The sequence below is a fragment of the Notolabrus celidotus genome, chromosome 18 (genome assembly GCF_009762535.1).
Source record: "Notolabrus celidotus isolate fNotCel1 chromosome 18, fNotCel1.pri, whole genome shotgun sequence".
In the NCBI taxonomy this organism is placed as follows: Eukaryota; Metazoa; Chordata; class Actinopteri; order Labriformes; family Labridae; genus Notolabrus; species Notolabrus celidotus.
In genome coordinates this window covers 27247459-27270319 of record NC_048289.1, presented here as the reverse complement: position 1 = coordinate 27270319, position 22861 = coordinate 27247459, and the positions used below count along the sequence as shown (strand labels likewise).

At 39.9% G+C, this 22861-nt stretch overlaps 2 protein-coding genes across 3 annotated transcripts; both read right to left on the bottom strand.

The window, feature by feature from the left end:
* Nucleotides 1-19: 19 nt before the first annotated feature.
* LOC117829976 (kelch domain-containing protein 1-like) lies at nt 20-14804 on the bottom strand. The gene is made up of 13 exons (XM_034707835.1): nt 14296-14804; nt 11835-11905; nt 11363-11480; nt 9144-9256; nt 7194-7284; nt 6052-6150; nt 5885-5959; nt 5309-5367; nt 5094-5206; nt 4494-4566; nt 4225-4309; nt 2188-2267; nt 20-420 (listed from the first exon to the last, which is right to left on the bottom strand). The coding sequence occupies exons 1-13, from the start codon at nt 14407-14409 to the stop codon at nt 285-287; spliced, it is 1227 nt and encodes a 408-aa protein (XP_034563726.1). The 5' UTR covers nt 14410-14804; the 3' UTR covers nt 20-284.
* Nucleotides 14805-17670: 2866 nt separating this feature from the next.
* On the bottom strand, nt 17671-19166 carry ifnphi4 (interferon phi 4). 2 transcript variants are annotated; one of them, XM_034708406.1, is made up of 6 exons: nt 18940-19166; nt 18727-18811; nt 18539-18631; nt 18240-18389; nt 17990-18070; nt 17671-17779 (listed from the first exon to the last, which is right to left on the bottom strand). In XM_034708406.1, the coding sequence occupies exons 1-6, from the start codon at nt 18951-18953 to the stop codon at nt 17687-17689; spliced, it is 516 nt and encodes a 171-aa protein (XP_034564297.1). In that variant the 5' UTR covers nt 18954-19166; the 3' UTR covers nt 17671-17686. The 2 variants fall into 2 exon arrangements, with proteins under 2 accessions (XP_034564297.1, XP_034564296.1); XM_034708405.1 differs by having other exon boundaries at nt 18727-19166.
* Between the last annotated feature and the right edge of the window lie 3695 nt (nt 19167-22861).

Here is a 22861-nt window from a genome sequence, read left to right as displayed (position 1 = left end):
ATGATAATGAACACCAGGGTAATATACAACATATCAATACCTTTATTCAACAGATTGCACATGAACAGCTAGAACAGTAAAATGGAACCTAATCTAAACTAGTTTTTAAAAATAAGGCAAAAAACTTTATTTACAAATCATGTTTAAGTTAAAACAATTTAACATTAGCACCATTTTTTTTTTTTAAACCATTACACAAAAACATATTTTCCCAACATAAAGAATGAAAACGTTTCTGTGACGACAGACTGGCTCAGAATCTAAAAAAAGGACAGACGTGCTGTTTAAGCTGTGAGGACGGGCGTGGCGGCAGAGAAAAAGGTCACCCGCTTGTCGATTTTGCTGCGAAGCTTCGACGGGAGCCAGTTCAGCTGCTTCACGAACCGCTCCGGGTTTCTTCCCATGAAGTCTTCACACAGTCTGAAGAGGAGAGGAAGGAAACGCCTATGTGAGCTCCAAACACTGCTTCCATAGGCTGTACATTAAAAGCAGGGGTTCTCAAAGTGTGGGTCCAGAATGTTGTTTTTTTCTTTAAGTTATCTAAAAATAGTACATTTTACCCATTATAGTAAAAAATATGAATAAAAATAGACGCTGAACTTAAAATAAAACCTTGAAAATAGAAAATGTAATGAGTTTTATGCCTTTCTTTGTTATCAGATGACTCCTAAGTTTAGGGTTAGTGAACAGTTAATTATCAAAAGCATCAGTAGGTTGATTCATAAAGGCACAGGAAACACAGACGCATGCTCATATAGGTAGGCACATTTTCTGCAGACCAGCTAAACAAAGCCACATTAAATAACTTTCAGGGACAGTGGGGGTTGCGAGTCTTTGGCACCTACATGTTGGGGGTCGCGGGCTGAAAAGTTTGGGAACCCCTGCATTAAAGTGTTCACAGATTGTGAAGCCAAGATACTCAGAGCTCCCCCGACTGACTGGTTGCAGTATAGGTCTTAAGCCCCACCCCCTTTAAAGTGGGTCAAACTATAAAACTAAAATCTGCATCAAACAAATAAAAAACCTCAAACATGGTTCCTCTCTTACCTAGATCATTTTAAAATTCAGTGTATGGTTGAAATACATGCCAAACTTAGCATTTCTTTAAGCCTCATACACAGGTATGTTGTGGATACTTGTGAGAAAATGTCAGCATGCTAACACACAAAACTTAAAGACAACAAACATAGTGACCTTAAGATACAGAATTTTCCCTTCAAGCATATGACACACTAATGTTAGCATTTAGCTCTTAGCTGTTCCTAAGCAAAGTACGGACAAGCTGGGCTCTGTGGCTAGCATAGCTGTACGCTGGATATCATCTTCCCTAGCTTGCCACTACATGTGACAGATCTGATATACATTTCAATCACAGTAAGAGCGAGTATTTGCTTTGAGAAATTTGGCCCATAAATGGACAGCTAGCTTAAAAATTTACATATTTTCCAGCAACACAATGAAGCAAACACTGGGACCAACTAGATTTGAAAATTAAACATAGGGGAAACTCAAAGACACATAAAAATATCCTCAAATTGCTTCCTAGCCTGTTAGCTTTCCAACATTGCCCCAAGCTCCTTTCCCCAAGTGTTTACTGGCAGGAAAGTGAGCTAGCTAGTTAGCAGCCAGCTGGCTAATGAGCATCCGCTGCCAAAAGTAAATTAAGGAACCATTCAGAGAAGAGGCGCACTGAGTCAATTCATGCATCTGCTTCGTTTTGGTGTTCGTCACAAGTCCCAGCAAGCTACATCCAAATTTACTGACACAATCCAGAGTAAATCAACTTTATTTAAGAGCAGCCTCCGTCTTAGCAACACTCTACCCACATGTATCAGGGTATAATGTATTAGCACAACACAACGTCCTCTGTTGGATGTGATCTGGCACACAGGTCCAACAGAGCCGGAGTATAAATAGCTCAGAGTCTGAAAGGTCTCGGTGGACCTTGTTAAAACTGCTTAATCATGTGTGAATGGCAACAACTTGTAAACATGCCCTTAAATAATCCCAATGTACACAATGTGTGGTGGCAACAACAAATTCATGTGACGGACCACCAACACAGAACAGTACAAAAGCCACTCTGTCCCAGCAGCAGTGCTGACTACGTGAGAATTAATTCAGAGATAATCCATAAAAGTTAAACTGCACCGATTTTCAGGAATAAACATGGTGTATTCAACATACCTGAAGAGGGAGTATGGCTGGGTCTGAAAGATGATCACGTCTTTGCACTGATTTTGCGATGGCGCCCTCAGAACAGCCACCTGCAGACAGGATTGGAAATTATCACATGGAGATGAATTCCTATAATTTCATGTTCTCTTAAATGTTTCCAGCATTTTCAAACTCAAACTACTGCCACAATTTTGGCTGCACTTCAAAAACAGCATGCAAGTTTCACCCAAGGCTGCTATGGAGATATCCCCTAACTAAGAGTTCAGACCATAGACATGTTAGTTGCACTTTTTTTAATTTATTTATAGGCCTGGAATTACCATACTTGGAAACGAGAATGGATACCAATGAGATCAAGTTCTTTGGATTAAAAAAACTAAGGCATGGGGCGCCGGTTTAGCTACGTAGTTAAATCACGTGGCCCATATTCAGGGCCAATAGTCCTCTAAGCAGGCGGCCTGGATTCAAATCCAACTCATGGCCCGTTGCCACATGTGATTCCTTACTCTCTCTCTCTTCCCAGATTCCTTCTCTATTCACTGCCCTGTTCTTTCAAGAAAGGCATGAAAAAGCGACCTGGGTTGTAGCATTTCACAGAAAGCTAGCACCTGACTCAAAACAATGGGCCCTTAATGACTGAGTCTTAAAAAAAAAAAACTAATACTTTGGTTACCAGGCTGTAAACATGTTTGATAATTTTAACATGACGTTCTATGGGGATTAACTCACTTTCAGAGTCAGCCTCTAGTGGCCGTTTGTGGAACTACAGTTTTTTTGCTAGACTCGAAATATTCTGTTTACAAGACGTGGCTGAAAAGTTACATCATGGTCTTCATTATTAATAATAAAAAAAAATATTTAAAAGTGCCTTTCTCAACACACAAGGCTACTTTACAGAGAGATTAAAACACAAATAAAATAACAAATAAATAAAAACAACACGCAGAGTAACACCAAGTTAAAATGAGGCATTGGAATTAAACATAATGCAGCCTGTAACAGATGGGTTTTGAGTCTTGATTTGAAGAGGGACAGTGAGTCAATATTTCTGATGTCTGGTGAGAGTGAGTTCCAGAGTTGGGGAGCAGAGCGACTGAAAGCTCTGCTCCCCATGGTGCTGAGACGGGTAGAGGGGACAGAGAGATGGAGGGAGGAAGAAGACCTGAGGGAGCGGGAGGGGGTGACAATGTGGAGGAGATCGGACAGATACAGGGGGGCGAGGTTGTGGATGGACTTGAATGCATATAGAAGGTGATTCTGAATTTGACCGGGAGCCAGTGAATCTGCTGGAGGACAAGGATGATGTGGAGAAAGGAGGGGGTTCTGGTGATGATGCGGGCTGCAGAATTCTGGACCAGTTGAAGCTTATGGAGGGATTTGTGAGAGACACCAAAGAGGAGTGAGTTACAGTGACGAGGCTGTGGACCGGGATAGCAGTCGTGTGAGGGGTGAGAGAGGGGCGGAGAGGATTGATAATTGATTTAAGAGTGGAAAGAGAGTGAGCTGACAAGGATGACACCCAGACTCTTTACCTGAGGGGAGGGGGACACTGTTGAGCTGTCCATGGTGAGGGAGAAACTGTCAGCTTAACTTATCTCATGATTATAATCCAGTGTCATGATCATGTCAAAGCCATGTCCTTGGGTCACAACACAACACACAATGTAAGGGTTTATTCTCTCCAGCTTGTTTGCATGTATTGAATCATTGCCACATACAGCTGGAGCACTTTATACTTAGAGTCCTTAAACCACTTAAGCTTTCTTTATGTAACACTAAACGTAACCACTGCGCTATAATTAGCTCCCTGGACAAATGCCATAGGTTAAAACAGTCACTGAATGAAGGAAGGATTTAAAGGCATTATGCTGCACTGTTGTGCTGACGTCTGCACAATCCAAAGGGGAAGATTAGACGTCACTATTTAACTCACTAAGATCTTGTTTTGGATCCAGAAATGAAACTTTTACTCACAAATTTAACCATTAAAAGAACAGTTTGGAGAATTTAGCAGGCAAACCCTCTAGAGGAGTTTGTTTATCTTACCGAGTCTACAAGGATGCACATGTTGCTACTGCCTCCGAACACGACTACATCGTTGTCGCTTCCCAGGCACGCTGAGTGACAAACCCTGAGGAAGACAAATATTATGAGGAATAAAAGGAGCAAACACAAACTGCTTTTATTCTCTGCAACTGTGGCTTTGAAGCAAGTTTTAAAGAGAAGAACAAGGACAAATTGAACAACCCGAGCCTGATTATGTACAGTATCTTGTTTTACAGCTCAGCACATTCATTTACTTTAAACCTACTAACCTGGGTTTGTCCTTGTGTGGGTGCGTCAGCTTGCTCCACTCTCTCTTCTGTGTGTTAAACTGCCAGGCGTCATCTTGCAGGAAACAGTGATTGATAAAATGAAGATTAAACCAAAAGGAAGGTCATCCTCGCTCTACCACTCGAATGCAATCGTGTCATTTGTTTTGAGAATTGCATAACATAAAACACTCTCTCCCTGAGCAAGGGACACAATTGATTCATGCAACAATAACATAGGGCTGATTAAATGTCTTTCCTTGTAGCTACAACACTTAGTCACAAAAACAGTGAAAGTAACCAACAAAAAAATAGATGCAGAAATGTCAAAAGATGGGGAAAATGATGCACAACTTGTGAAAAACTACTGAAAGAGAGATGCAGCATGACTGCAGACACAAAAAAACTCCACAGAAATTAAGTGGCTGCAAAGAGACCGAGAAACATGCAACAAGACTGCAAACTAATCAAGACATACACAAGTAGAAAAGGTAACATTACTGCTTAATTTAGTCTCTTTTTTAGTGCTTTTTGGGTCATTTTGCAACAGAGTCATGCAGCAGCATAAGGACGTAGAGATACTTAATCTGTGGCAAAACTTACTAAGAGTTTTTCCATCTGTGCCGAGGCCACCGTACACGAAGAGCGTGTCATCTGATACGGGCGTCATGGTGTGCATCAGACGGCCCAGAGGTGAACATGACGGGGAGATGTCACTGAAAGAGTTAACATATAATGCAGAATGCAACAAAGTCAGTAAGTTATTGGATGGAAAAGCTGGAGAAATCAAAGACTGTAAAAGAGTAAAGACAGTTTACAATTGAGTCCAGGTCCACGTCTCCAGGTCCAAGCAGAACATGTCCAACTCTGCCTTTTCCTGTGAACACACAGTTTCTGATGTGAGACACGCTACACGACCAGACGTTTGCAGTCATCCATGTCTGAATATCTCTACTGGTATTAATCTACTGCAGCAACAACCTCTAGTTCTCTAGTTCGCATCACGTTTTAAAGCCGGCTGCAGGAATTGGCTCCTACTTGGCCAGAAGAGGGATTTATGTGTTTGTGTATGTTCATCCTAAACATGTTTGTTGGGGTTGATGTCAAGGCTCTATAAGGGTCAATTGGTTTCATCTAAACAAAACTCAGCGGTTGCCTTATAGATCTGTTTTTGTGTAAGGGGGCACCGTGACATCATAACAGGAAAGGGATGTTGAAACAGGAAAACCCTTCCCCAAACTGTAACTGCAAAGTGGGAAACAAACTACTGTCTCAGATATTTTAAGAGTAGTCATTGAGATTTCTCACAGAGGGAACAGAGGACAAAATGTGAAATAGAACATGAGGGGGAAAAGATTCTGCATGTGCTGCTTAGAAACATCAGGCCAACTCACCACACCACCGGAGATGTAACCCTTGCTCCCCAATAAGGCACTGGCGTGGCAGCCTCGGGGGACAGGAACAGGACCCTGAACATGACAAACATTACATCTCCTTGTTTGAATACAGGGTAAAAGTTCATGCAATAAGAGTCTTAGATGTGATGTGATGCTCTCCTCACCTTCGTCTCGGGCATGCTCCATGTTGCTGAATTCGTGTCGAACACATTGACTTCATTGTTCCAGCCCCAGCACCTGAATAACGTGTTTCCAATGGTCGTCTGAAAGAGAGGAGGGGAGAACGGTCGTTGGTATGGATGAGAGAGGCTGCAGTTTGCATGCAGGAAAAGTGCAACAAGTGTGCAAAACAATGCAAAAGTTTTAAGATTTATCAAGAAAGTGAAGTCATGTTAAAACTATCAGCAACAAAGCGTTGATCATGATGCAGTTAAGGTCTGAAATTAACATGATTTATTCTTTTAAACGTGCTGTTGAATCTATTGCCCTTTCGGCACACTGTGGTTAAGCAGCTGCTGCTTCTTTTTTTCCTGCTTCCCTTTGCCGCTGTGATGCAAAACAACAACGCCACTGTGCATTTGAACTGCACGTTTCAGTTTAAAAAACTCCCAGACAGCTAAGTTAACAAGTCAAGAGGGATCTGCACATTAAAATACCACAGAACTTCTTTGAGTTTGGGCAACAACCTACGAGCTAAGAATTCAGGTGCAGCTAAAGAAACCGTTTGCTTTTGTGATGGTGTCGCCCGCAAACATCAGAGCACTGTTTGAAAGTGTGTGCATAACCGCAGACCTGTGGGTGAAACCAAAATAGAGAAGAAGTAGCTTGCTGAACGGGTGACAGCTGACTGCAGGCCACATTGAAGAAGTATTCATTGCATACTTTTGATTCCAAAACTAAAACACTGGTAGGAATTACTTTACATTGTTAAGAATGACAAACTTTGACATGCAAAATAATGGAATAGTAAAAATGTAGCAATTAATTAGGATCTAGTTGAAACTACTCTCTCTTAATCTCTTCTATCCCTCTTTCAAACCCAAACTCAGTCTCGGCAGATGTGTGTCTAACATGAGTCTGGTCCTGCCTGTTAAAGGAAGTTTGTCCTTGCCACTGTAACTTGCTAAATGCTGCAAAGTGCTCTGCTCATGGTGGATTAAGATGAGATCAGACTGAGTCCTGTCTGTAAGATGGGACTGGATCTGATCCTGTCTTGATGTTGGGTCTTTGTTAATAACAGAACATAGAGTACGGTCTAGACCTGCTCTGTTTCTGCCGCTGATGTTGTGCTTATATTATCATTTACCCAGGACATCTCTTCCACGATGAAGTTTGTCGATGATGTGTTCTGGACCTCCCCTATGGTCTTACATCCATATCCACCAAAGTAGATTAACCTGCACAGAGGAGAGAAGAGTGAGTTTTTCACCAAATCAGAAGAAACAATGCCAGGTGCCAGTCTGACTCTGTGGTTACATCGCGTTCTCCTTGTGCAGAGGATGTAGTCCTTGAAGTGGGCAACCTTTGCTGCATGACTGTCCCCACTCTCTCTTCCAGATCAACCGTCCTCTCATCTTAATAAAAGCATCAAAAGAAAGCTGTGGCAATGAGCTGCATTAACAGGCAACTCTGGTTTTGCCACATTGTCGGTCTCTTTGCTGAATTTTGATCATATATTTTCTACTTTTTGTGCATCTCAGACTGGACAGCTGTAGAGAGACAGGACATGGTGGTGCGGGGGCAGACATGCAGCAAAGCGTCACATCCGAGAGTTGAACAAGTGACCTTTGCAAAGAGGAACATTACCTCTGCAGCTGCTCTTATCATTTGAATTTCAAATTTGTTTCTTTTGAAGTTGCACCTCTCTCAGTAGCTGTCATCAGTCTTTTCTTGGTTTGTTTCATCACAGCAATAGTTTACTTACAACATGGCTAGAGACTGGAAAACTGAGTCTTTTTGACCCATCATTGACTCAAAAATTTACATTGGAATATGTTTGGGCCAAACTACAGAAAGTTGTGAAAAATATCACAAAAGTACAGTTACCAAGCAAACAAAGATCCCTTTAAATGCTCTTTTAACTATCCTTCAACTACACTTTAAAGAACCTGTTAGAGAAGCAACGCTGCTTAAAGCTGGGGTTGGTAATCAGATTTAGATACACTTTTTGTCATACTGGTTAAAATGATCTTTATGTCCTGATGGCAATCAATACATAATGTGTTCTTAAAAAAGAAGGAAGAAAAGCTGCTATCTACAGCCGGAGTAAACCTGGGAAAACACCAACCAATCAGCCTTTTTTGGGTGCCAAAATTTTAAACCATTCAAATCCCGTCCTGTCGTTCTGCCCGCCTCCTGCGTGTACATTTCCCCGGCGTTCACTCTGAGTCCCCGTCTCCTGCCTCTACTTCCCCTGACTCTACTGACTGCCCCTCTCGCTCGACCTCAGGCCTGTCCCCTCTGACCCGATGAGGTGCTTTGCTCAGGACTGTAGTCCGGATCAGAGACTAAAAAGCTCTGGGGCTCTGACAATCAGAAGAATGAATGACATTTACTAAGTCCTACAGAAAATGTAGATGTACTGTAGCGTCTGTCCGGACACTGTAGGGATGACGAGCCGATTCGTGAACACGTTGATCTTTACTAATCGGTCACTGTCAGCCGCCAACCAACAAAGCAACAATCAATGTTTGAATGAATGAAGAACTTCTTCTCTTGTCTCTCTTCTCTCCAGCTCACACACTCTACACCTCTCCTGATGCCTTCACTGACTGTCAACACTGTAGGAATTAAGAGCATCTACCCTGAACAGGTTTAACAAACAGTAGAGTTGTTACAGTTTTATATGTGTTATAACTTTTCTCCTGATATCGTGTCACCAGTACAACTGGATAATGCTAGCATGACAGTTGTGAGTGCTAACAGCAGCCATGTTTGTTTGTGTTTTTAACTTTCACTGTGATAATGTTTTGGTGAGGACCGGTTTTGAATCAGTCACCATCATATGGTCGCAAGTCAGCGGCGCTCGTGCATGTGAGCGGGGGGGGGGGCGTTGTTTTGGAGGAGCTCTGAGGGAGGAGGGGAGGGGTTAGACGGAGTCCTGAGGAAAAGCTACATTCAAATTCATGCTAGTTTTCCGAGACTGCCAACCCCAGCTTTAAATCTGTGACTGCACATTTAAAATGACCCTCCCTGGGTTGTCTCTTTAATAACAGTGTGTTTTCTGTTGTGTGATCTCACACCAAACATCACCGACCTGTCTTTGTGAACCCAGCATGAGTGTTTGTTTCTGGGTGAGGGCGTCGTTCCCAAGGTGTCGGTCAGCTTCCTCCACGTGTAGAGCTCCTCTGTGAGGTCGACGCTGTACATCTACGAGGAGAGAGAAACATGACAACTCAATTTTTCAAAACAGAGATCCCTCACCTTTCAGTTAAGATATGATTTTCTTAAAAGGAGTCTGCCAGAACAGGAATTTATAAACATTTATGTGTGATAAACAGATGGATTATGTTAGCTCTATTCACATATACATTCCTGAAAACTTCTGGAACATTTCAGGCATGCTTGCTAACAACATTTTCCAGAGACAGGTGAGTTAGATGATTGGCTGGATAATCTCTAGTGTGCACAGAGTCTGGTACATAGACTGAATAAAACATGGACGTAGTCTCTGTGACGTTTGATTCTGATGAGACGGTTTTGAAGCCCAACAATGCTGAAAATGCTGACTCAGCATAACTTTCAGTGAACATATACACAGGCAAAGAGGTGAATGTGAGGCAGGCTTTTATCCCCCTTATAGACCACTATAATGTGCCCACCTGTCAGTCAACTCAGCCACGCCCCTAATCATGCAAATATATGAACGACTCTTAGCATTTATATCATCTTATTCCATCAATTTACAAAAATCCCCTCTGCACAGTGTGCACAAATACAAAAATGACCGATACATCAAAAAAATTGTTTTGAAGCAGGCTTTGATCACGTTTAATTTTGCTGTTACAGCAGACACTTTAACATGAGACTTGATGGAGATTCCTCTGCTTTTGCAGAAAGCCTCTAGTGGACACTCAATGAACTGCAGTTTTTTTGCACAATTGCATTTACTTCATTTTTTAACATCAGAGGTTTCCACGAAGGTAGACATGAAACTATTCAAACCTAGCTTTGAACATCTTGACGTTTAGCAGGTACAATGTTTGCCAAGTGGACCATCACAGCTTTAGAGCCATAGCACAGCAACTTTAGCCGTGTACCTGCACAATAAAGCTTAGAAACTCACACAGGAACTCTGTGTTCCCACAACTAGGACCAGAGTCTGAATATCAAGTTTCAGTGTAATCATTTCACCCTCCTCAGAGCGTAGGAACCATGAGGGTCGGGCTTCCTGCACTGAACTAACAGGTTGGTCGAGTATTCACTTTTGCTTTTTTAACTTCAATTTAAAAACATAATGCATCTTCAAAACAGGGTGTTGTTTGATCCTAGTTCTTCAAGAGTCCCATAGGAGGTAAAGAAGACAACAACTGACGGATAAGCGTCAATAACACCCAGGAGCTATTGAGCATGACTGATGAAATACAGCTGACTGTTTGTTGCATCACATAAATAATGATGCCTACCCATCACTACAGTATGTTTATCATCATCATCATCATCATCATCAATGTTGTTGTATAGCAGCTGACAAGTTTGACAACCACTCCTTAAAAGTTAAGCCAACACTTTAAGAGCTCCACCTGGTGACTAGTTGCCTGATAGGTCACAGAGCCCACCTCCTCCATTGTAACAGATGGGATATGAGTCAAACTAGAAAACTGAAATTCATGTCCAATACTAATTAAATGTAGTTCTTATCAGACTGATTTATGTACAAGAGTTCATCTTTGTTTAATTAATTATAATGATGCCAAAACTAGGGGATTTGACATCATGATTGAGAGCTCTGTTGAGAAATGATACTCCTGCAATGCTCTTAACCAGATTAGGAGTAGAAGAGGACTGGATGGGGAAAACAAACACAAACACAGGAGTCATGAACTCTCTGCAATCATGATAGTCTGCTTCAAATCAACACAGGAATCCGACTGTAGCCACCTAAGGGATGTTTGAAATTTAACAGGAAGTAAAATGTGTGTTATGGTTAGCAGAGGGGGCGTAATGTCAATACCTTAGCTGCAAAATACATCACCATTACACGCCAGTGTATTTTGGCCTCATTATTTTTGGAGGCATGTCGTCCAAATTTGTCTGAACTTATAGAAATGTGATTTTAACTGAAGGAGAAGATGTTTTTCCCCCAAAGATTTTGGAAAGGCCTTCAAATCAGACGGTTGAGTCGGTCCTTTAAACACCACAGCATGTTTATCTCATGGAAAAACAGACGCTCAGCTCAGCCAGTTGGATGCAATAACACCACATCACAGGTAAATACTTCCTCTCCATGCTTCCAGTGGTCTACAATCCCCTCACCTGGTTTGTGTACCCACTGGGGTCACATCCTGCAAAGATGTAGAGTTGGCCGTTGACGTGAGAACCACAGAATCCGGATAAGTCTGGAGGTTTGTCTCCGGTGATCTCCCTCCGCTCCCTGTCACACAGAAACACACGGAGGAGAAGAGCCTGAAGACACAGATGGCTGAACATGAATGTTAAACACACACGTGAATGTAAACTCAGCTGGTGGGAAAGTTTGTGTCGCTTTCACAAACAGATACTGTTGGCACATGACTGAGAAACAGGATTGTTTTTGACTTTGGATGGCCTACTTATTCAAATGCACTCCTTTAAACTGCAGCCTGTGATGGTTATTAAGCTCAGCCGTTGTATCTCATTCGCAGCATTTCAAAGATCTGACTATAAAAACAAAGCATGCGGTAAGACTTTATGTCAGGCTGACACTGTGCTCATATCTGCAGATTAAACAGCCTTCCCTTTGTCTCACCATGAGCCGCTGTTTAAATCACAGAGCCATATCTCATCGCTTGGCAGTATGACGTCCTCTCCTGCAACAACCTGTAAGGGAAGATATACAGCTATGAATGAAAACAATATGTACTTGTATCTTATCTTGATGAGTAAGAACACCAAAATCATTCAGGGTTCAAAATCACTCATGTTCACACCACAAACACTCAAATAGGACTTTAATACCTCATGTTTATAAGTTGAGGTTGTATGATGTAGAACATTCTGTAACTTAAGATACGGTCTAAGAAATGTTCTCCTGTTGAAACCTGCTCGAGCAGTGAACGGGTCACATGAGGATCCACCGCTCCGCAAACATCAGGTTGTTTTTGTGAACATCTCTGCTGCGCACATTCAAACTCAGTCGTCTCCTAAATGCATAAACCTCATCCGACACGAATGAAGCTGTGCACTTTATCACGTTCATGAAGCTTGTGTTCAGTCTTGCTTGTAAATGTTTGATGGTATTTGCAGATTCTTCTGATTTCAATGTAAGGTGGATTCCTTTAACAAGCCCTGAGGGGTTTTCTTCACTCCACCTGTGCATGTTTCATGTCTTTAAATATTTCTTTCCTCTGCACAAATAAAGAAGAAACAGAATTTACACTGTAGGCTATGACTTTAATACAGCATTCTGAAGGTTGTGGTGACACTGTCCTTTTTCCTAAGTGTTAACATTATTATGTCCACTTCATTTTTAACAATTAAGGTGAAAAAATATGAAAACCCCTTTAAAATCAATTAAACACTGCAAAAATAACACACCAAAACCACCCTTTCTTCTCAAAAAGTTGAATTTAGACCTATTTCTCTTAAAATAAGAAGGATTTATCCACATACTATTTTGACAGAGAGCCTGTGGCAGGGGCGTATCCAGACTTATTTAAAAGGGTGGCCAAACAGGGGCACTGACACACTGAGGTATGTGCGCACACCAAGCAGCAACCTCCAGCCTTGAATTATGAAGCCCCATGCAGAAGTGCTAAAAACTACAGTTCATGAAGCATCCACTTGAGGCTGGCTGCAGAAACACAGGAAACCACATACACACCCATTCAAAGAAGACGATCTTTACAGCAATAATAAACATGTTTACAGCCTGGTTCAAAAAACGGTTTAGGTTTGAGTAGTGTGAATTTTATCATATCTCATGATTTTCAAAGATATTAAAGTTACAAGTTTTGCTCAAATAAGGGCATGCCTGACTTATTGACAAGCAGGCACTTTGTAGCTGTTAGCAAAAAGGCTAAAGGTCCGCCTCTTTACCTCACACTAGCTTTGGACGAAGTTAGGTTGAGTTCAGCATTTCCAATATGGCACCCACCGACGACTGGCTTCAAAACAGAGCTTCAGAAACAGATGGGTGATGTTGCAGATACTACGTCCACTTTTTATACGGTCTATGGCGCACACACATACCCTCTGTGTCATCATTATCCACTTTAACAAATATAATTTGAGTATCATAGAGATATGATATTCCTGTGTATATTTTTTTTACTTTAAAAGGCAGCAACACAAATCTTCTAAGCTTAATTCTTCAATATGCAACATTTAATTAAAAAGAGAGCTACTACCGGTCTGTTAACACATCCTGGTGGATGTTAGAAGTTTAGTCCGACCTGTGATGAAGTTTATGATTTATGGGAGGTAAATAAATAAAAGGCAATTTTTTTGTGTGGGTTTCAAACATGTTTTATGCCACCCTTGCTTAATTAAGTCACTGCCCCAGAATAAATAGAATAGAACAGATCTTTATTGTCATTGTTGTGAAACAATGAAAAGCTGTTTAGCACCTCTTCACAGAGCAGCACATAATTTAAGATAAAAAAAACACACCAAAAAAAACACAGGTGATCCACCCCTGCAGGGAGCATGCCTGATTTCATGTAATAGTCTAAAATAATTCAAATGTAATGTGATATTTCTTTAAAAAGACCATGAATTGGCTTTTGAAGTAAGAAAAAGACATGAAACTCTCAGTGGTGACACATGTTGCAGCCTGGTGTTCAAAGTATACTGTTAAGTGTCAATTAAATGTGCTTACAACACTTTGTTCACACCTTTTAATACATTTCTTTGGTAGAGGAAATATTAGAAAACACATAAAATCAATTAAAAACATAAGAGTCATCCTAAAAATCCTCAAATGTTCCAGTGACACCTCTTTTTGAAGAAAAATTAACCAAATTAAAAGTGGATTTCAGAGCATGCCACACCTTATTATAGGCTGCATTTTGATTCCTGTTAAAAGTGGGGACATAAAAAGTTTATTTGTCCAATAAAAGAAGACTAGAAGCCTTTTTGGGTGACTGGAGGGCAAATAAAGTCCACAGTAGACAAACAGGCTGCAGATAAAAGCCTTGATTTTCTCGTCAGGCTGCTCCTTAAAGTTGTTCCTGCTCAGGTATAAAACACACCTTTATTAAATCTCTTACCTGGTACCCTCCCCACACATACAGCGTGCTCCCGTCGATGAACGCCGTGTGGCTGCTCCTCTCCAGCCGGCTCACCGGGTCGCTTCTCTCGGTGCTTTCAGCAGCAGCATCCATCCTCAGACACACACACACTCTCTTACACACACACACAGCCACAGACAGGTAAGTCTTCCCCGTCGGATAAAAACAAAGTAAAAGGGTTCCAGCTGACAGGTTAGTGTGTCACTAAGCTGCTCCCGGCTGCAGGGAGAGACGCAGACTGGATTGGAGGCTCAGCTGAACGTGTTTTACAGGCTCCCTGTCCTCACTGAGCCTGCTCCTCCCATCAGCCTGATCCCGTGTTATGCAAGTTCACTCACACAAACAGCGTCATTTCAAACCTTTCACTCAGCACACGGTATCATAACACCACAAAGAGCGTATGAGCATGAAGTGCATGGTGTTTTTTAACACATGGGGACTCTTTTTGTGCATTTTTTAAACAGTTTTTAACATACTGTTTGCAGTTTGCACTCAATTAAGTTACCTAGAAGGTTGTATATGCAGGAAATTAGCGCCAAAGTTAAAGAGAGAAACATGTGACTCATAAAGCACAGGTGGAACTAATTAAATGAGCAACTTCCGGTTTATGTTTTGATGATGAAGCAGCAATTATGACGTAATTAGCTGCACCTGTGCTCTACCTTCAGGGACCAACCAAAATGTCCTGATTGAGAAAAACAACTTTAACTGAGTACTTCAACTGATGAATACAAATGAAACATGCTACTTGTTAATTGTACTTTTTAATATTTTCATTACATGTAGATTTATAATTTATTTATTATATTTCAGAGGTAAATGTTTTACTTTTCAGCGTTTATCCTCCTCCTCTTCCTCCTCCTCCTCCTCTTCCTCCTCCTCTTGTTTCTCCTCTTCCTCTTCCTCCTCCTCTTCCCCTCCTCCTCCCCCCTCCTCTCCCCCCCCCCCCTTCCTCCTCCTCTTCTTCCCCCTCCTCCTCCTCTTCTTCCTCCTCCTCTTCCTCCTCGTCCTCCTCCCCCTCCTCCCCTTCCTCCTCCTCTTCTTCCCCCTCCTCACCTTCCTCCTCCTCTTCTTCCTCTTCCCCTCCTCCTCTTCCCCTCCTCCTCCTCCTCCTCCTCTTCCTCCTCCACTTGTTTCTCCTCTTCCTCTTCCTCCTCCTCCTCCCCCCTCCCCTTCCTCCTCCTCTTCTTCCCCCTCCTCCTCCTCTTCTCCCTCCTCCTCTTCCTCCTCGTCCCCCCCCTTCCTCCTCCTCTTCTTCCCCCTCCTCCTCCTCTTCTTCTTCCATCCTCTTCCCCTCCTCCTCCTCCTCCTCTTCTTCCCCCTCCTCACCTTCCTCCTCCTCTTCTTCCTCTTCCCCTCCTCCTCTTCCCTTCCTCCTGCTCCTCCTCCTCTTCCTCCTCCTCTTGTTTCTCCTCTTCCTCTTCCTCCTCCTCTTCCTCCTCCCCCCCCCCCCCCCCCCCTCCCCTTCCTCCTCCTCTTCTTCCCCCTCCTCCTCCTCTTCTTCCTCCTCCTCTTCCTCCTCGTCCTCCTCCTCCTCCTCCTCTTCCCCTCCTCCTCTTCCCCTACTCCCCTTCCTCCTCCACTTCTTCCCCTTCCTCACCTTCCTCCTCCTCTTCTTCCTCTTCTTCCTCTTCTTCCTCCTCCTCTTCCCCTCCTCCTCCTCCTCCTCCTCACCTTCCTCCTCCTCCTCCTCCTCCTCCTCTTCCCCTCCTCCTCTTCCCCTCCTCCTCCTCGTCCTCCTCCTCTTCCCCTCCTCCTCCTCCATCGTTGTGTGCTTTTTGTTTTTGTGCAGTTTAGTTTTGTACAGCCTTATATCCACACGCACACACACACACACACACACACACACACACACACACACACACACACACACACACACACACACACACACACACGGCATGTGTATGAATAAATATATACATATATAAATATACATTTTCTAGGACCTTTTTGATTATCTGCAAGGGCATGTACACACTTTTCTGACAGGGTGGCCCCGTCTAAGGACACTAACTAATGCAGGGGGGGGGCATGAAGTATGAATGAATACACAAACTCACGGACACACACACATACACACACACACACACACACACACACTCATATGCAAATAATTTATTTAACATTTCAACCTCCAATAACTACTTTATTCATTTTTTTTAAGTTGCATTTTTTGGCATTTTTGCCTTTATGGATAGGACAGCTGAAGAGAGACAGGAAATGTGGGGAGCATAGAGAGGGGGAGGACATGCACCAAAATGGTCATGGCTGGAATTGGACCTGCAACCTCTGCAACAAGGACTATGTCCTCTATATGTGGGGCACTCAAACTGCTGGGCCACCAGTGTCCTTTAGATATTACCTACTTTATTTTAGATACATGTACTCAAGCATTTCATTTAAAGCTAGTCCTGCCTCCATGAGAGTTTGAATGAAGAATGTTTACTCTTCATTTTTTTTTAAAGGCCACTAGAGGGCGTCAGCAGCAAAACAACTACTGCATCATGGACATCACTATGAAAGGATTTCAAAAACAAAACATTAGATTCAATAAAAGGTTTTGAGAGGATTTATTCCAACAAACTAATTGCTTCTCACTGTTTTCATGATGTTTCATATATTTTCATTTATTTTGGTGCTTTTATTTTATTATATGTTCTGACTTTCACAAGTTTTTGAATCAATTATGTAGTATATTTTTAAGCTAATGATAATCAGATTTTTTCTTTTGAATAAATTGTTCATTTTGTAACTTTTTTGTTGGTTTAAGAATAAAAAAGTGATTTGTCACAGTGTCACAAATCTTTAACTGTAAGATCTGTATATCAAATATTGTCAAGACAAGGTTAACTTTTGTTTTTTTTAAAAAAAGGTACAAAAACCATCTCTGTGAAACAGGATTAAAGAAATACAAACACGTTTGATGTTTGCTGGATAGAAAAATATTTTTATTGGAATGAAAAATAGAACATTTTTTGTAATGCAAATATAAAAATATGCATGTTTCCACACATTATAAATACACAAACAACTTGATCATTAGATGGATGGATGTTTCAATAAATAGTTAAATGAATAAATACATAAATACATAGAAACACTGAATGTAATCTAATAAATTAACACATCAATAATCTTAATTTGAGTCAGCAGAATGTATTCATAAAAATACTGACTGTCTTTCAATATCACTGATCAATAAATACATGAAACAGCAGAGCGCATAAATAGATAAATAAATAGATATATAAATAAATAGATAGATAAATAAATAGATAGATAGATAAATAAATAAATAGATAAATAAATAGATAAATAAATAGATATATTAATAAATAAATAGATATATTAAGATGACAGGTGAGAGGATTCAGTTGAGCAGAGATGAAATCAGCTGGTCGACTCTCATCAGACGAGATTTGATTTCCTTCCTGATCAGCTCCCAGACTTCAGCACCGTGACCCTACACACACAAGATCATCATCAATATACATGATAGATAGAGAGAGAGAGAGAGAGAGAGAGAGAGAGAGAGAGAGAGAGAGGGGGGGATGGATGGATGGATGGATGGATGGATGGATACATAGATAGATAGATAGATAGATAGATAGATAGATAGATAGATAGATAGATAGATAGATAGATAGATAGATAGATAGATAGATAGATGTACCTTCTGTTGGAGGACATGTGTGAGCCTCTTGAAGCTCATGTGCAGCTTCTTGTTGTGCTTCTTGTGTCCGTGACTCCTGATCTAAAGGAGGAGGAAGCAAAGACATCTTTTTAAAATACACTTCTAATATTTCACACTTATTATATTACAATAAATCCTCATCAGTCGACCCACATGGACCTGTTCACTGGGCCTGTTTGTCAGATAAACTTCAGACTCACAGAAATGTATAAAGTCAGTTTATTCTTACACAGGAGCGAAGGCCGTCAGCCTGCCGGCTCACAACACCCAGGAAGTTGTCGACTGTCTTCTCCTCCCAGGATGCAGCGCTGTGGTTCTTACTGAACAGGGTCATGGTCTCATCCAGGATCTGAACTGTGAAAATCACTTTATCCTCAGCCTGCAGAAGAAGAAGAAGAGTCAGAGTCAGATAAAGGAGGAGAATCACAGAGAATCAAAGTATACTACATGATAGTCACATTTTTCAAAAGCTCAAGTTCTCATCATGATATGTTTTAAATGTCTAGTTAACATCAGAGTCTGACTCACTGCTGCTTTGGACGCCTGGCTGTACAGCTCATGAGGGAGGGCCACAGTGTGCCTGGCCTCAGCATCCTCAGTGATGTTAGTGGAGTTATTAGCCTGAAACACAGAAACACACAGAAGTTGAGTTAAAGTCACAGAAAAGTCAAAAGTCATTCAGTTGAGATCATTTGAATCCAATGAAGGTCTCTCACCATCGTATCCAGCAGATCAAACGAGTCTTTACTGAACTGTCGGAATTTATGATCCATCCATCTGCAGCTCAGAGACGAGCCTGCACTGAACACGCCGAGAAACACACACACACTCAAAATCCTGCTCAGCATTTTGATAAGTTTTTTAAGTTCTCAAGTTTTTCTTTGTCTGGATCAGATTGGGAAGTCTCCTTGAGTTGTGTCAGAACAGACCTGCACAGCTTCATTTATACTGGAGCAGAGCGATACACCTATTTCATTTTCCAGATCCACCTGCGGGGGAACAACCAGAGGACTGCGGCTTTCACGCGCTCATGATAAGCCTCAAACATGGCTGCATGTTTAATGTCACATTTCGGGTTTGAATCAGTGTCACAAAGAAACATTTTCCCACGATAAAAGCTTGAAAAAGTGATCCACAATATCACGCGAAGCAGCCTGTTAGGTTTTACTGCGGACTATAATGAACGCTCCAACTGTGCGACTTTTTAAACCGAATACAAAATATGTTATATAGGCTATAATCTAATGGTGTCTTAATATTTCATAATGTTGCATATCACCTCAAGACCAAACTTTAAAATACTGATATAAAATGCTTGCAATGTAATACACAGCTGTGATGTGGGAAATTAATCAAATAAATTCAATAAATCCTCAAATATAAAGTCTACCAATCATAAGCACAACAATATGAGGAGAATTTAAAAAAGTGCAACTCTACTTATTACTTTTATTATTTTAAATATTATGATTATTATTTATTTTATTTATTTTTTGTTGAAATTATATTTTTGGGGTTTTTTTCCCCCCACAAATAACAGTAACAAAAAGCTTGCACAACATTGGTCTGCATATCCATCATAAATAATAAAGAAAATTAAAAAAACAAATATATATATATAAACACACATTCATATATATATTTATGTACAGATATGAAAACAAAAAAAAGCGTACAACACATAGGCAGACTATTAGTATTGTTTTTTTTCCCCCCTTTCCTCCCAAAATGAGTTAGTCAAGCATTTAATTATTATTTTAATAATTGCTTTAACATTTATTTATCTATTTATTTCTTGTATTCATCTGATCTTGTTAACTCTACCTTATTTTTAACTTTCTTTCAACTATTACTTATTTTATTAATTTTACTGTATTGGTTTTATTTTATTTTTTAAGTATTTTCTTTATAATCATGCCTTTTATAATTTTACCATTGTTGTTGTTTTCTGTCTCTGTAATTTTGTGAAGAATTTTTGGCTGCATGTTTTTTTGTATGAAAGGTGCTTTATAAATAAAGTTGAGTTGAGTTGTATTTTAAAGGATTTTATGGAAGAAATAACTGGAAAACTAATTATATAGCCTAATGTTAATATTTTTTCCCTTGGGATACATCTTTCTCCAATTATTTTTAAAGATATAAATATTCAGTTTAGTCTCTTAAGATTTTCTGCCATGCTTTTTTTTTTCTTTTAATAAATCTTTAATAAAAGCTTATAAGCTTTTATATAAAATAAAGTTTGTTTTCAAACAAATAAGCTCTAAATTGATTCATTATAAAGTCTAAATATCTAATCTAAGTATAGTCAAGATGAGGAATAAAGTTGAAAGGTTAGAGCAATTTAAAAACATTAGCCCTTTTAACTTAGAATAGCAATTAATATGTAATATTATAAAGTCATCTTAACTTAAAAGTGTAAGTTGAAATGACAGGGAATTGTAAGTTTACAAGACAAGATAACGTGAGTTTTCATAAATGGACAATTCAACATAATAAGTCGACTTAACTTTGAGACTTGAGTTGAAAATACAAACTACCATTAGTTAAACAACTTGTATAACTTAACAGTCTGAGGTGAAACAATGGTTACTTTCAAGTTGAGTTTACTCACATTTGTAAGGCAGCAGGTGAACTCGTTTCTAAGTTTAACTGACTTAAAATGTCTTACAGTGTAGGACAAATCATGCAATGGGGATTTTGCCTTAGATAATATAAATAATATATAATGATATAATAATAATAAAGGAGTATCTTATCTTTAACGATTATTTTCCAATTGTTTATGTTTTTTAATAATCACTTACACATATTAATGATGTGAAGTTTAAAAACTACAATTACAGCTGGCCCTGAGTCTGCATACCATACATACTATAAGAGGAAAGTGTTTCTCCAAAGAGAAAGTGGAACCAGATTGCGGCCTGCGTTGTGAGACTGACGCTTTCTCACAGCAATCTGAAATGCATCGTGACGTCATGACGTTTCTCGCGAATAACCACTGCAGGACAAAGGTGTTCAGAGAAGGTAGAGAGGCTACACCGGAGGGGGAAATCAGCTGTTGTTGTTTCATCAGCTTTATGGTGTTGTCACATTTCATTTTCACAACAAAAGCTTATCAAGAGACAAGACATTTTAATGTAATAATTCAGTGGTGTGTCAGCTAAATAAACTGAAAAAAACAAACAAATCTGATCTCCTACAATAAGGTTGTTGACATTTATTTTACAACTTTACTCTTTTTATTTACATAATCTGAAACATATTGGCATTCCCAGGAATATTTCCCAGAAAGATAAGATAAGATTAGCTTTTATTGGAGGGGAAATCAAGGAACACCTTATACATTAATCTTACTGTCACAATAAGAAGTGTAAACAATAAAGAAAATGTAAATTATAAAACCTAATAAGTGATACTTTTACATTTAAATTAGTTTGTCTTTATTTCTGTATTTCAGTCAGAAATCAACTGTATTAAACATGATTTTATTAAACTTTTTTTGAAGTTTTGAAGTTAAAGTGTGTTGGAGAGCGTTGGACTAATCCCAGGATGAGACTGCAAGCTGCTCTGAACGGCTTGTTCAAAAAGTCACATGAGAATTAAGGTAGAGAGACACAAGATTTGCACAAATCATGACATCAACATACTGTGAATATCCTTAAAAGAGCAAAACAAATGCAACACCTCACCTGTTCTTTGTTGCTGGGGATTTTTTGTTGTGCCTTTCCAAACTTTCCAGGTCAGATTTGGGGTCCAAAACATAGGACCATAGTTCATAGTTTGTCACACTATAGAGCGACACAACTTTGTAAATTGGCAACATTGGAGGAGGCTCCTTGAGTGATGGGTTCCAGAATGTTGTGGGAATCCAGCACTTGGCGACCTTAAAGTGACCCTCATACTATACTAATTCTAAGATCTGTATTTCATAATTGTCAATTTGCATAGAGAAACACTGGTTAACTCAGTGACAACAACTTTGTAGCATTGCAATAGTGGAGGAGGCTTCTGACGTGCTTTCAAGTGCCTTAAAGAGACAGTAGCTGAAATAAAACATTTGACACAGAGGCTGAAATTAGCTTTTAAAATCAGTTATTTTACTGTAACTTCATTATTTTCTATGGAAAGAGTTGCACTTTGTTACATTTTACATCAGTGACTAAATAAAACTTAACTAAAAACATACCAGCTTTCCATTAATTGCATGACCACCAGCTGATTGGATCATATCTACACTGTAATAACTCAAGTCTTACTCCGTGAATTTGTCTCAATCCTAATGAAATATGTCATGACACTTAACGTGAGCTACTTTGACCGGACAGGCCACATCTAAATCTTATTTCAAGATAATTCAAACCAAAATTTTCTAGATAAGTTCTTTGAAATAAGTATAACATCTTGTCTAAAGAAAATTTTCAAGATTTTTTTTTCCACAACTGCATGAGTCAAAAGTAAGTAAGACTTTAAGTAAGTTTGAAATAAAGTACTTTTTACTTTTGCTTGAATGGATTAACAGACTGGCAGTTTTACTTCTGCTTAAATGTTTTTAAGTCACTTTAATGAACTTTTACTGGAGTATTATATTTTAGAAGGCCACTCTAATCTAGACTATAACTAATACAAATGTGTAGTATTCATTATGGGCTGATGGTGTGGAGTTCATACACTGTTTATACAATGTAGAGGGTATCATTAAAACTTAGTTAAGCTCTGTTGACACTCCAACAGGAACTCTTTCAGCCGGGACAGGGAACATGAAGTCCTCAGTCCTCACGTGTCAGCAAAGGGAACATCAACACCAGCACGCCTAGGTTGATTGTGTGTACTTCAGGTTCGACTCGTAAATTA

Bases quoted from the DNA above. Each gene is read 5' to 3' on its own strand.
- LOC117829976 (XM_034707835.1), bottom strand. From the start codon at position 14,409: ATGGATGCTGCTGCTGAAAGCACCGAGAGAAGCGACCCGGTGAGCCGG. The intron at 6,151-7,193 runs GTAAATGATAAT...CCTCTCTTTCAG, and splicing joins TCGTGGAAGAGATGTCCTGG to ACGACCATTGGAAACACGTT. The intron at 5,207-5,308 runs GTAAACTGTCTT...TAACTCTTTCAG, and splicing joins ACGTGGACCTGGACTCAATT to TGACATCTCCCCGTCATGTT.
- ifnphi4 (XM_034708405.1), bottom strand. From the start codon at position 18,858: ATGCTGAGCAGGATTTTGAGTGTGTGTGTGTTTCTCGGCGTGTTCAGT. The intron at 18,632-18,726 runs GTGAGAGACCTT...TCTGTGTTTCAG, and splicing joins TTGATCTGCTGGATACGATG to GCTAATAACTCCACTAACAT. The intron at 18,390-18,538 runs GTGAGTCAGACT...CTTCTTCTGCAG, and splicing joins GCCAGGCGTCCAAAGCAGCA to GCTGAGGATAAAGTGATTTT.